Source organism: Pseudopodoces humilis, chromosome 2 (genome assembly GCF_049639895.1).
Source record: "Pseudopodoces humilis isolate 2021_Gansu_Grassland_sample_001 chromosome 2, ASM4963989v1, whole genome shotgun sequence".
NCBI classification, from domain to species: Eukaryota; Metazoa; Chordata; class Aves; order Passeriformes; family Paridae; genus Pseudopodoces; species Pseudopodoces humilis.
The window spans coordinates 386,218-400,442 of NC_142201.1; the positions used below are offsets into that span (position 1 = coordinate 386,218).

Sequence of the window (14,225 nt, forward strand, 5' to 3'; positions counted from 1 at the left end):
TCCCCACAGTGGGAACAGGACATGGCCATGGGGATCCCCACAGTGGGAACAGGACACGGCTGATGGGATCCCCTCATTGGGAACAGGACATGGCTGATGGGATCCCCACAGTGGGAACAGGACATGGCCATGGGGATCCCCACAGTGGGAACAGGACACGGCTGATGGGATCCCCACAGTGGGAACAGGACATGGCTGATGGGATCCCCACAGCGGGAACAGGACATGGCCGTGGGGATCCTCGCACGGGCAGACCAGGACAGGGCTGATGGATGCCCACGGTGGGAGCAGGGTTTGGTTCAGCCAGGACCCAGGAGCCCGTGGCTGTGCAGCGCCCCCGGGGCCGTGTCCCGTGTCCCAGGGCAGGGCTCTGCAGCGGTCCCGGGGGGCTCCACGGGGCGCGGCCACGGGAGGGCCGGAGCTGGGCTGTGGCCGGAGCCCCCGGCCCCGCTGCCCACGCCCGCCCCCGGCTCTGGCTGCAAACCGGAGCGGGGAACAAAGGCGGCTTGTGGCGGCCGCCGGGTCTCTGCCCTTCCTGCAGGAAGGCCCCGGGGCCGGACAAGGGGCCCGTGTCCGGGTCTGGCCACCTGCCAGCACGTGCCGGGGGGGTGGCGAGGGGGTGGCGAGAGCGGCTGGGGATGCCACCGGTCCCTCGCTGCTGCCATCGCCGGCCACAGGACATGGGGAGCCCCAGGACACCCCTGGGCATGGGAACACGGGCTCTGCCCTCCACCTGCCACTCCAGAGGCAGTGCTGCAGCTGGGGGCCACTCGGGAGGGAACCCCACTCGTGTGCCAGTTCCTGCACTGTCCCTGTTCCTGTCCCTTACAATGTCCCCAAGCCCCTGGGCGGGAGCTCAGCTGAGCACAGAGATGGAAGGTCAGGACTGGCCTGGAGGGACATCCCGAGCTTCCCCTGGCAGTTCCCCCTGGAAGAGAGCCCTGGCGGGCACCATGAGCACCCCCAGCTTGGCCCTGGCCATGTGAGGGGTCCCAGGCCAGCTCGGGCCGGTGACACCCCTGTCCCTCCAGGGAATGTCCCCACGCCCAGGAAGGGTGGGTGAGCATGGGAGAGCACAGGACACGGTGGGCCTGGGCAGGTTTTTATTTAAGGAGAAGCAACTCTGGGGGCAGCTGGTTACAGGTGAGTCCTGCTGCCCTGTGGAGCTCCAGCACCAGGCAGGGCAGGAACTCTGGCCACCCTGGCTCTGCTCTCAGCAGGGCTGGAGGTCCCTGCTGTGGGGCTCACCCCAAACACCCCCCAGGAGCCACCGGGATCCCGGAGCAGGATGGGGCGGTGCCAGCAAAATGCTCCGGGCTGGGCGAGTGCCAGGGCTGGCACAGAGGGGCTGGGGATGCCCTGTGCCCCAGCTGGTGTAGAGGGTGGAGCTGGCAGGTACCTGTGGAGTGCTCAGGGCTGGAGTGGGGCTGGCCCACCCTGGGCATCCCCTTCTCAGGAAGCGTTGCTGTGCCGGGGCCGGAGAGGCGAACGCTGACAGCCAGGGCGCGGAGCCCCGCTGCCCCCGGGCGGGCGGCCAGTTAGTGTAAACAAGGTGTGAGTTATTAAAGCCGGAGGTTTGGGCTGGCCCCGGCCCCAGCGAGGCTCGGGGCGGCACTGGGGCGGGTGGGACAGGAGGTGTGGGGGCTGTGGGGCAGGGGCAGGATCGTCTCTCGGCAGCCCCGTCACAAGAGCACACAGGGCTTCTTGGGCTTGGCCGGGGCGGGGTTGAGCACGGCCCTCACGGCCTCGGTGAACACATCCTTGATGCCCTCCTGGTTGAGCGCCGAGCACTCCAGGTACTTGACGGCGCGGATCTGCTTGGAGAGGCTGATGCCCTGCTGGGTGGTGATGGGCGCCTGGTTCTGCTCCTTGAGCCGCTTCATGGTCTCGGGGTTGTTCCTCAGATCCTTCTTGGTGCCGACGAGGAGGATGGGCACACTGGGGCAGTGGTGGCACACCTCGGGGTACCACTTGTGCTTGACGTTCTCGTAGGAGGGCGGGCTGGCGATGGAGAAGCAGATGATGAAGACGTTGGTCTGGGGGTAGGAAAGCGTCCGCAGGCGGTCGTACTCCTCCTGGCCGGCCGTGTCCCACAGGTTTAAGTTAATAGTCCTGCCGTCCACCGTGTTCTGGGCGCTGTAGTTGTCGAACACGGTGGGGATGTACTCCTTGGGGAAGGCGTTGGTGGTGTAGCAGATGAGCAGGCAGGTCTTGCCCACCGCCCCGTCACCCACCACCACGCACTTGATGCTCTGCATCCCGGCGGTCCTGGTGTCCCCTTCAGCAGCCTGCGGGAGGAGAAGAGCCTCAGGGAGGGGACGCTCCAGGGCTGGGTCACCGTGGTCCCCCTGCTCTGACACCCCAGGCCCGGGAGGGGTGACACCCCCTTGGTTCCCATCCAACCCAGCTTCCAGACGAGCTTCCCAGGCAGGCACATCCCCCCGACAGAGACCCCCCCAAGGGATCTGCCCGCCGTGACCCAGGGACGTGTGTGCCACCATGGCCAGTGTGCATGGGGACCACATCGTCCCCAGGGTGCTGCATCCATGGCAGCCAGGCTGTGGCAGCGCTTTGTGCCATGCCAGCCTGTGCCGTGCCAGCCTGTGCCGTGCCAGCCTGTGCCATGCCAGCCTGTGCCGTGCCAGCCTGTGCCATGCCAGCCTGTGCCGTGCCAGCCTGTGCCGTGCCAGCCTGTGCTGTGCCAGCCTGTGCTGTGCCAGCCTGTGCCATGCCAGCCTGTGCCGTGCCAGCCTGTGCCGTGCTGTGCCAGCCTGTGCCGTGCCAGCCTGTGCTGTGCCCCCAGCCCGGAATGGGACGGAGGGAGCAGGGTAGGGGGCAGGGACATTTCTGGGCTGTGGCAGCCCCGATCCTGCCCACACCAAGCGGGGCCGGAGCCGGTCCCGGGGGCAGGGGCCGGGCAGGGGCTGTGGCCGGAGTGCGGCCGCTGGCGGGGCCCCCGGAGCCGACGTCCGCTCCGCAGCTGTGTTTATCCCCAGCCCCGGCGCGTTTTCCTTCCTCGGAGTCCCTCTGCAATTCCCATTAAGGGCGCATCCTGCTCCCCTTCCTGCTGCTGGCCGGAGCCAGGCGCTGCCAAGCCCAGCCCAACCGAGCCGGGGGAACGAGTGCTGGGCTGGGCTGGGGATCCCACCCTGGGACCGGCAGCCCCTTTCCCTCCGGGGTCCGGCCACGGGCGGCTGGTGCCCACCCAGCGGGCACTGGAGCCCCCACTCGTGTGCCAGTGACAGGCAGCGAGCGGAGGTGCCGGGGCGGAGAAGCCGCAGTGTCCCGGAGGGTCCCCGTTCCCCGGAGCCCCCTGGGGAATGGGGAAGGGACCGAGCCCCCGCCCCGAGCCCCGGCCGCTCCCTGCCCCTCGGATGGGGAAGTCGCTCTTCCTCTTCCCGGCCCGACACGCGGCTTCCTGCGGCCGAGGCTGTGCCCCCCGCCCTGTGCCCGAGCCCCGGGACCCGCACGGGGGCTGCCCCGCAGCGCTGTGCCTCAGTTTCCCTCTGCTTCCACAGGCAGGGGATCCCCGCATCCTGCTGTGTGAACGGGGAGCAGCGGGGCCAGCACAGGCCGTGCCCCCCTCCCCACCCCCGCAGGAAGCCGCTCGCAGGGTCCCAGGGGCCACAAAGACAGTCCCGGCCTTTGGCCTCCGCTCCGGCAGCGAACACAGCCCGCAGTTCCCTCACACCGGATCGCACCAGCTGCTCAGCCCGGGGCCAGTGGGACCCCCTGGGCTGCAGGACCCAGAGGGACACCAGGGTGGTGGCAGGAGCAGGGGGAGAGTGAAGGGGACAGAGCCAGAATCAAGACAGTGGGATCAGGATCAAGGAGACCAGGACAGGGGGAGAAGGAGCTGGATCAGGAGCTGGAGCAGGACAGGGGGGGAGTGGATCAGAGCAATGGGAGCAGGAGCAGAGGGAGAAGGAGCAGGGCAGTGGAAGGAAGAGGATCAGGGTCATGGGACCAGGATCAGGGGAACCACGATCAGGACTGTGGGAGACCGAGGTCCCTCTGTGGCTGCACAGGGCCACCTTCAGGGACATGCACCTTCCATAGGGGCTGTAACACCACCACTGTGTCCCCTGTGCCCCTCCTGTCCTGGAGCCACCCCATCCCTTAGCCCAGGGCTCCCAGGGCAGCCCCTGGAGTGGCACAAGCCGGCCTTGTCACCCCAAGGCCCCGTTTGGCTCATCTGACTCAGTCTGGACCCCAAGCAGCCCTGAGCACCAGCCTGGCCCTGTGCCCATCCCACAGTGGGACATGGCTCACACTGCTCGCGCTGAGCCCAAACCCTGCGGCCCCAAACTGACTGTGGGCACCTTGGGAAGAGCTGCACCTGGCAGGAACCATCCCCATCCTCATCCTCATCCCCGTCCCCATCCCCATCCTCATCCCCGTCCCCATCCCCATCCCAATGCAGAGGCAACACTCATGCCCATGAGAGCATCACCATGGAGAGGAGGAGGGAAAGGAGGAGGAGGAGGAGGAGGAGAGGCTGGAGGTCAGGGGTCACTTTTCCATCACCCAGCACCCCTGGCGGTGTGGAGCCCCAGAGTACCCCCAGGTTTGTCACCTCCAGGCCACGGCAGGACCCGAGGGCTCACAGCCAGGAGTTTGGCTCCCGCCAGCCCTGGCACTGCCAGCACCAGGTACGAGGTGGCACAACGAGGGGACCTGCAGGCATGGCCCACACTCACAGGGCAAATGAGGAGGGGCTTTATGCAGGGCAGAGCCCCTACAGCAGCTCCAAGTCTGTCTGGGTGCCAGGGAGGGGGATGTGGGTGCCAGGGGGTCCGGGTTTGTCACAGCCCAGGTTTGCAACCACAGCCACCACATCACGGTCCCGACCGGTCCCCACGGCCCCTCACACTCGCCTTCCCAGGGAGGATGGGGAGGGAGCTGTGCCCTGCATACTGCGCCCCCGAGTCCCCCGGCAGGGACAGGAGGGCAGGCAGGAGCCCTGCCAAAGGAGCCCTATTCCAGGACAGAGCCAGGGCTCCCGGTGGCATCCTCATGGTGCCAGGCAGGGGCTGGAGATCGCCCGTGTCCCGGCAGCCACGCTGGGGCTCCCGAGGGTCCCCCTGGGGGCCAGCATGGGCCAGTCCGGGGACACTGGGTGGGTGCCTTGGCCCTGGTGTGTCCCCACCGCCTGCTGCCAGCACAAGGCCAGCTCTGTTCTCCCAGGAAATCCGCGGCCGGCAGCACGTTTAACCCCTTCTGGCTCGGGGTCCAAGCGGCCTCGTGGGGCTGAGGGGACAGCCCGCGGGGGACACGGCCCATGGGGGCACCTGCCCCTTGCCTGCCCCACGGGAGGGGGCCCGGAAAGGCCGGGTGGGAGCAGGGGGGCGGCACCGTGGCCAGCACCAGGGGGACTCTGTGTGATGGCACTCGGGTGGCATTTGGGGCGCTGGGAAGGGGGGCACACACCTCTGTGTGTGTGTGTGTGACACACAGAGATCCCCCCTCCCATCGGCACCCCCGGCACGGGAAAAGCGACTCATGTCTTCAGCAGAAAAGGGAAGGAAGCAAAACCCTCTGCCAGCGCTCCCGGCCGGGGCAGCCCCCGGGAGTTTCCATCGGGGAAGTGGAGCAGCCGCCCCCGTCAGCTCCCTGTCCCACGGCCCCCAAACCTGAGCCGACCTCCCTGAACAGACCCTGCACCCCCCAGGCACCCCCTCCCCGCTGGCACACCCCACTTGGGGACCCTCACACCCCACCTGCCCCAGCACCCCACCCTGTGAGCCCCACCCTGCCCCGGGCACCCCTCCCCAGCTGCCGGCTCCATCCCGGCCAGGGGATGTGCCCAGCTCCACCCAAGGCTGGGGTCACCAGCCCAGTCACTGGGGTCACTCCTGCTCTGGGGGGGGCTGGCACAGCCTTGCCCCCCTGGGCCTGCCACCAGCTCAGCAGCAGAAAGAGGAAATTAATAAAAACACTAAAATCTCTTAAATCCCAAACAGGGACCCCACGGGGGTCCATGGCCATGGTGGGGACCCAGGGACCCCCCAGGGGCCCCCAGCTCTGCCGTGGCAGCTAAAATAACTTCCATGCTGAGTCGGAGGATTTTGATTTCCCTCATTTTCCAGCTGTTGTGACTAATTTCCTCTTTTTATTTCCCTCCCAGGCCGGGTCCTGCTCTGCCCCTCGCCACAGCCATGGCCACTCCTGAGCCTTGGCCTCTGCTCCAGGCACTGCCAAAGCTCGGCAGCTCCAGGGCTGGAGCCCAAGCCAGGCCCCTCAAGGGGCGGGGGTGACCCCCTCCTTGACCTGACCACTGTTCCCAGCAGAGACAGTGACAGCAGCAGTGGGATCCTGGGATGGATGGATGGATGATGGATGGATGGATGGTGGGTGGATGATGGATGGATGATGGATGGATGGATGGATGATGGATGGATGATGGATGGATGATGGATGGATGATGGATGGATGGATGATGGATGGATGGATGGATGGAGATGGGATGATGAGGTGGAGATGGGGATGGATGGATGGATGGATGGACGGATGGATGGATGGATGGATGGATGGATGATGGATGGATGAATGATGGATGATGGATGATGGATGGATGATGGATGGATGGATGATGGATGGATGATGGATGATGGATGGATGATGGATGGATGGATGGATGGATGGATGATGGATGGATGATGGATGGATGATGGATGGATGGATGATGGATGGATGGATGATGGATGGATGGATGGATGGATGGATGGATGGATGGATGGATGATGGATGGATGGATGGATGGATGATGGATGGATGGATGGATGGATGGATGATGGATGGATGGATGGATGGATGATGGATGGATGGATGATGGATGGATGGATGGATGGATGGATGGATGGATGGATGATGGATGGATGATGGATGGATGGATGATGGATGATGGATGGATGGATGGATGGATGGATGGATGGATGGATGGATGGATGGATGGATGGATGGATGGATGGATGGATGGATGGATGATGGATGATGGATGGATGGATGGATGGATGATGGATGGATGGATGGATGGATGATGGATGGATGATGGATGGATGATGGATGATGGATGGATGGATGGATGGATGATGGATGGATGATGGATGGATGGATGGATGGATGGATGATGGATGGATGGATGGATGGATGGATGGATGATGGATGATGGATGGATGGATGATGGATGGATGGATGGATGGATGGATGGATGGATGATGGATGGATGGATGGATGGATGGATGGATGATGGATGGATGGATGGATGGATGGATGGATGATGGATGATGGATGATGGATGGATGGATGGATGATGGATGGATGGATGATGGATGGATGGATGATGGATGGATGATGGATGGATGGATGGATGATGGATGGATGATGGATGGATGGATGGATGGATGATGGATGGATGGATGGATGGATGGATGGATGATGGATGGATGGATGGATGGATGGATGATGGATGGATGGATGATGGATGATGGATGATGGATGATGGATGGATGGATGGATGGATGATGGATGGATGGATGATGGATGGATGATGGATGGATGATGGATGGATGGATGATGGATGGATGGATGGATGGATGATGGATGGATGGATGGATGGATGGATGGATGATGGATGGATGGATGGATGGATGGATGGATGATGGATGGATGATGGATGGATGGATGGATGGATGGATGATGGATGGATGGATGGATGATGGATGGATGGATGGATGATGGATGGATGATGGATGGATGGATGGATGGATGGATGGATGGATGGATGATGGATGGATGGATGGATGATGGATGGATGGATGGATGGATGGATGGATGATGGATGGATGGATGGATGGATGATGGATGGATGGATGATGGATGATGGATGGATGATGGATGATGGATGGATGATGGATGGATGATGGATGGATGGATGATGGATGGATAGATGATGGATGGATGGATGATGGATGGATGATGGATGGATGGATGGATGATGGATGGATGGATGGATGGATGATGGATGGATGGATGGATGATGGATGGATGGATGGATGGATGGATGATGGATGGATGGATGGATGGATGATGGATGATGGATGGATGATGGATGATGGATGGATGGATGGATGGATGGATGATGGATGATGGATGGATGGATGATGGATGGATGGATGGATGGAGCCAGGCAGGCCAGCCCAGGCTCCAAGGCCTCCCATGGAGCTGTTGGTGGGTTCCAGTGCTGGGCAGCAGCACCGCACTGCTCTGGCACCTCTCTGGGCCATGGCCAAACCAAACCAAACTCACTTCCACGCACGTGAGCACAGCCCACACCTGCACTCATGGCCAGCACCACCCAGCACCTCCACAGCTTCCCACAGATGCTGCTGGCACCTGTGGCCCTGGTGCCGGACCCGTCCCACCGCTCTCCCACCACAGCCCGTCCCCACAGGCCACAAACGGTACTGGGTACCTCAGTGACTTCTCCTCCCAAGCCGAGTGGAGGAAGCCCAGCAGGCCCCAGCACCCATCCACACCCCCACAGGCTCTAGGGGACCCAAAGGGGTCCCTGCACTGGCTGAGTGACCCAGTGAGCCTGGGGGAGACCCCAGGGGGACCCCACAACAAGCACCCATGGCAGACACCCCACTGCAGGGACAGCCCTGGCACGTCCTGGCTGCTCCACACGGGTGGCAGCGCCTGCTGGGACACATGGGGTCAGTCCAGAGGGGTCAGTGGGGTCAGTGTGAGGGGTCAGGGGGATCAGTGGGGTCAGTGTGAGGGGTCGGGGGATCAGTGGGGTCAGTGTGAGGGGTCAGGTCAGGGGGATCAGTGGGGTCAGTGTGCGGGGTCAGGTCAGGGGGATCAGTGGGGTCAGTGTGAGGGGTCGGGGGATCAGTGGGGTCAGTGTGAGGGGTCGGGGAATCAGTGGGGTCAGTGGGAAGGGTCAGGAGAGGGGGATCAGTGGGGGAGGTGTGAGGGGTGAGGTCAGGGGGATCAGTGGGGTCAGTGTGAGGGGTCGGGGGATCAGTGGGGTCAGTGTGAGGGGTCAGGGGATCAGTGGGGTCAGTGTGAGGGGTCAGGTCAGGGGGATCAGTGGGGTCAGTGTGAGGGGGGAGGGGGATCAGTGGGGACAGTGTGAGGGGTCAGGGGATCAGTGGGGTCAGTGTGAGGGGTCAGGTCAGGGGGATCAGTGGGGTCAGTGTGAGGGGTCAGGTCAGGGGGATCAGTGGGGTCAGTGTGAGGGGTCGGGGGATCAGTGGGGTCAGTGTGAGGGGTCAGAGGATCAGTGGGGTCAGTGTGAGGGGTCAGGTCAGGGGGATCAGTGGGGTCAGTGTGAGGGGTCAGGTCAGGGGGATCAGTGGGGTCAGTGTGAGGGGTCAGTCCAGAGGGGTCAGTGGGGTCAGTGTGGGGGGTCACGGGGATCAGTGGGGTCAGTGTGAGGGGTCAGGGGATCAGTGGGGTCAGTGTGAGGGGTCAGAGGATCAGTGGGGTCAGTGTGAGGGGTCAGGGGGATCAGTGGGGTCAGTGTGAGGGGTCAGGGGGATCAGTGGGGTCAGTGTGAGGGGTCAGGGGATCAGTGGGGTCAGTGTGAGGGGTCAGGGGGATCGGGGGGGTCAGTGTGGGGGGTCGGGCCAGGGGGATCAGTGGGGCCAGTGTGAGGGGTCAGGGGGATCAGTGGGGTCAGTGTGAGGGGTCAGGGGGATCAGTGGGGTCAGTGTGGGGGGTCAGGTCAGGGGATCAGTGGGGTCAGAGCAGTGAGGAACAGTGCAGTGGGTCGGTGAATGGGGGGTTCAGTGCAAGAGGTCAGTGCAGGGAGTTCGTGGGTCCGTGGGTCGGTACAGGGGGTCAGGGGTCAGTACAGGGGGTCAGGGGGTCAGTGGGTCGGTACAGGGGGTCAGGGGTCAGTGGGTCAGTACAGGGGGTCAGGGGGTCAGTGGGTCGGGACAGGGGCCGGGGGTCCCGCGGGCCGTGCAGCGCCCCCCGGTGTCAGCGCAGCCCCCGCAGCGCCGGGCCGGGAGCGGGGCGGGGGCGCGGCTGCAGATTCTGCGGGGCCGGGCCGGGGGTCCCGCCGAGGGGGTCGGGCCGGGCCAGTTTCTGTCCCCGCTCTGTCCCGGCTGCTGCCGGCCCCGCTCCCGACCAAAACTCCGCTCCTCCGGCAGCCCGGTGCCCCGCTGTCCCCGGCTGTCCCGCTCTCCCTGGACCCCCGTTATCCCCGGCGGTCCCGTTATCCCCGGCGGTCCCGTTATCCCCGGCGGTCCCGTTATCCCCGGCGCTCGTTATCCCAGCCCCGTTCTCCCCGGAGCTCCGTTATCCCAGACAGTCCCGTTATCCCCCGTTGTCCCTCTCCGGGCGGGTCCCGCTGCCGCCGCCCCCGCCCTGGCCCCGACAGGCGGCTCCTCCCGGTCCCCCCCGGACCCCGGCCCGGCCCCCGCCCGCGGGACCCCCGGCCCTTCCCGGAGCCCCGGGCCCGCACTCACCCCGGGGCATGGCGCGGCGGGGCCGGGGCGGCAGCGGCAGCAGCACGAAGAGCAGCACGAAGAGGAGGAGGAGGAGGAGGAGGAAGTCTGCGGCCGCCTCCGCCGCCGCCCCGGGCGGTCCCGCGAAGAAACTTCCCCCGCCGCGCCCGGCCCCCCGCGCCCGCCGCCTCCTTCCCCTGTGCCGGGCCGGGCAGCGCGGCCCCCGCGCCCGCCGCCACCGCCCCGAGCCGCGGGCACCGCGCCGGGGCTGCGGGCCGAGCCTGCCGCGGGCTCGGGACACGACCCCCGAGCAGGGACCCGCAGCCCCCGGGGCCGCCCGGGGAGCAGAGACCCTCCTTCTGCGCCCCCGAGCCCCCACCCTCGAGCCGCCACCCTTGACCCCAGTCCTGCCCCTCCAGCCCTGGCACCCATCCCTGACCCCCAGCTCTCACCCCCCTCGGCCCCCTCGGCTGGGGACAGGGCCGGGGACAGGGACGGGGACAAGGATGGGGACAGGGACGGGGACAGGGCTGGGGACAGGGACGGGGACAGGGATGGGGACAAGGATGGGGACAGGGCCGGGGACAGGGCTGGGGACAGGGTCGGGGACAGGGCCACACCGGGGCGGCCCGGCCAGCCCAGGGGTGCAGGGGGTGGGGAGGGAGGGGAGCGCACCCCACTCGGGGCTGATGGCGGGGGAGGTGACACCCCCTGCCCGTCGGGGATGGGGTGACAGCACGGTGGGACCGGCTGCTCCTGGGGAACTGGGGATACGCTGCTGCAGCTCGGGGGGAGCAGAGGGTCCCGGGGTACAGTGGGAGCGCCCCCCGAGCTGTGCTGGGTCAGGGCCAGAGGAGCCCGGCTGCCGGGAATCCCCACAAGGGCCGGGTCCTCCCCGCAGCACCCGCAGCCCTGAGGGTCCCCGGGGCAGGAGAGGTTTGTGGGGGTCACCCGGGGATGCAGAGGAGGCAGTTCCCGGGAGCGAGTGGTCTGTTCCCATCCTCATCTCGGGGTCTGCAGGTGCGGGACCCCCGCCCCAGCTCCAGCACAGGGAGCAGAGCTGGCACCCAAGGCAGACTGTCCAGGAGCCAGCCCCGTGTCCCCTCGAGGGGCCGGCCTGGGACCCACATCCCAGAGTGGGGGAGTGCGGCTCCGGGCTGGAAGGAGCTCCAGGGACCGGGATGTCACTTCTCGGAGCGGGACAGCACAGGAGCAGTGGGACAGGACAGGAGCAGTGGGACAGGAGCAGTGGGACAGGACAGGAGCAGTGGGACAGGACAGGAGCAGTGGGACAGGACGGGAGCGGTGGGACAGGACAGGAGCAGTGGGACAGGAGCAGTGGGACAGGACAGGAGCAGTGGGACAGGACAGGAGCAGTGGGACAGGAGCAGTGGGACAGGAGCAGTGGGACAGGACGGGAGCAGTGGGACAGGATGGGAGCAGTGGGACAGGATGGGAGCAGTGGGACAGGACAGGAGGAGTGGGACAGGAGCAGTGGGACAGGACGGGAGCAGTGGGACAGGATGGGAGCAGTGGGACGGGACAGGAGCAGTGGGACAGGACAGGAGCAGTGGGACAGGACAGGAGCAGTGGGACAGGAGCAGTGGGACAGGACGGGAGCAGTGGGACAGGACGGGAGTTTCCCGTCCCCCGTGGGCTGCTGGCTCCGGGCACTGGTGGCACCGCTCCAGCGATGGCACCGGGAGCAGGTGGGGTGTAATACCCTGAGCCCCACTGCGAACAAAGAACCACGTGCTGGGACCTCAACATGTCCGTGCCCAGAGAGCGGGGCTGCTGTGACCTGGGGGGTGGGACATGGGGTGTGACATGGGGTGTGTGGGGTGTGCTATAGGGTGTGTTATGGGGTGCGCTATGGGGTGTGTTATGGGGTGCTATGGGGTGTATAGGGTGTGCTATGGGGTGTGTTACGGGGTGTGTAGGGTGCTCTTTGGGGTGCGCTATGGGGTGTATAGGGTGTGTTATGGGATTTGCTATGGGGTGTCCCGGCCCCGCCATTCCCCGCTGTGTCCGCCAGGGGTCGCTCTGGGCCAGCGCCGCGCGCGGGCGGGGGCGGGGCCGTGGGCACGTGCCAGCCGCGCTGGCCCCGCCCGGTGGGCGTGGCCCGGTTGCGCTTGGCCCCGCCCCCTGTCAGCGCGCGCGCGGCAGCGCCAGGGCCCGGTGCGTAGCGCGGCGCGCGGGGGGGCGGGCGAGACCACCGCGGCGGCGGGGAGGGGGGTGTGCGGGGCCGTCCCGGCACAAACAGAGCGGGGTTTTCCGGGGAGCACCGCTGCGAGAAGGCGGCGGAGGGACGGAGCGGGACGGGAAGACGCCAGCGGAGGTGGCGGGAAGAACGGTTATCCCGGTAGAGCGGCGAGAGGCCGGTGGGGTTATCCCGGGAAGAGACCACTGAGGGCGGGGGGACTGGGGTTGTCCCGGGAGAGACCACTGCGGCGGGGGGAGCCTGTCCTGGGAGAGACCACTGCGGGGCGGGGGGGCAGGCGGAGGGTTCCGGTAGCCGGTGCGCGGCCGCAGCTCGCGGCGGTGCCGGGATAGGCGGGATAGCCGGGATAACCGGGATAGCCGGGATAACCGGGATAACCGGGACACCCCGCAGCCCCTCAGCCGGTGCCGATGCCGAGGAGCAGCTGACGGCGGCGGGGACGCGGAAATGGAGCCGCGGCCGGGCCGGGCGCTGTGCGGCCTCTTCCTCCTCCTTCTCCTCCTCCTCCTGCAGCATCCCGGCCGCGCCGAGCGGGCCCCCGGCTCCCACCTGGACGACTCGGCCATCGCAGGTGAGCCCCCCTGGCCGCCCCGCCGGGCTCGGCCGCTGCCCGGGGCAGGCCCGACACCCCCGGCTCCGCTCTGGGGCCGTTCCTCCGGATTTCGGGCAAGATCCCCGGAGATCCCCGGGCCGGGCCCGCTTCGGGACCTCGCAATAACCCCCGTTTGTTATTGCAGCGGGCTCCGGCTCTTTGGGGCAAAAGTTTTACGTTTCAGCTCATTTAAAATACTGCGCTCCTCTTCATTAGACCGCATCGACCGGGACCGGTTCGCGGCATTTACGATTATTCATGTTAATTTAACTGTTTCCCCTGTGGTAAGGAGAGGCTGGCAGGGAGTTGGGATGGTGCCGAGAATGCCGGTGTTTGGGTGTTTTTGAGGACGTTCCCAGCCGTGGGACCCCCGGAGCTGTTTCCCCTGGTTCCAGGGACGAGCGGCTCCCGCCGAGGAGCGCGGGCAGCGCTGCCCCGGCACCCGGCGCTGCTCCCCCGCCCGCAGCCCCCACCCGCACGGCCGAGCCCCCGGGGGATCCCGGTGGCAGTGTCCTTGTGGCAGTGCCCGAGGTCAGCGGAGCCGGCAGAAATCCGGCTGTGCTCCTGGGACGGGACCCCCGGGCTCAGCCCCAGCGGGACCCCCGAGCCGCCCCAGCGGGGTCCCGGCACCGCCCGTGCCCGGCAGCGAGGGAGGCTCGGGGCTGCAGGGAAAGCCGGTCGGCGATGCTCGGTGTTTGCGGGAAAGGCGTCCCGGGAAGCGTTGGGCTTGGGGCACGGAGCGGGCCCTGTGGCTCAGCACAGCCCGGGGAGCTCGCTGGGTGAGCCCCGGGCACGGAGCCTGGCCGGGGATGGGCTCTGTCCCCCCCCGTGTCCCCGGGACAGGGGGCTCCTCAGCCGCTCCTCCCGTGCTCCTGAACCCTCGGGCCAGTTCGCATCCAGTCCGCTCCACTAAGGAAACTGGATCTCTGCAGTCCTTCTGGAGCAAGCTGTG

General features: G+C 66.2%; 2 protein-coding genes across 8 annotated transcripts in view; one reads left to right on the forward strand and one right to left on the reverse strand.

Annotated features, from left to right (window-relative positions):
* Positions 1-1,088: 1,088 nt before the first annotated feature.
* On the reverse strand, positions 1,089-10,583 carry RHOG (ras homolog family member G). The gene is made up of 2 exons (XM_014255643.2): positions 10,482-10,583; positions 1,089-2,288 (listed from the first exon to the last, which is right to left on the reverse strand). Exon 2 carries the CDS (start codon positions 2,256-2,258, stop codon positions 1,683-1,685), a length of 576 nt encoding a protein of 191 aa, XP_014111118.1. The 5' UTR covers positions 2,259-2,288; positions 10,482-10,583; the 3' UTR covers positions 1,089-1,682.
* A 2,027-nt stretch (positions 10,584-12,610) lies between these two features.
* Positions 12,611-14,225, forward strand: part of STIM1 (stromal interaction molecule 1) — a 71,082-nt gene continuing 69,467 nt past the window's right edge. For 5 of the 7 annotated variants that reach the window (XM_014255709.2, XM_088051301.1, XM_088051305.1 and 2 more), the window contains exon 1: positions 12,960-13,252. In XM_014255709.2, the coding sequence (XP_014111184.1) occupies positions 13,129-13,252 (124 nt within the window). In that variant the 5' untranslated portion in view covers positions 12,960-13,128. Of the gene's footprint in view, positions 12,639-12,695; positions 12,823-12,959; positions 13,253-14,225 lie in introns of those variants that run through there. The other 2 variants (XM_014255706.2, XM_014255705.2) reach the window with 2 other exon arrangements.

Excerpts from the sequence above, each read along its gene's own strand:
- RHOG (XM_014255643.2), bottom strand. The coding sequence starts at position 2,258 with ATGCAGAGCATCAAGTGCGTGGTGGTGGGTGACGGGGCGGTGGGCAAG.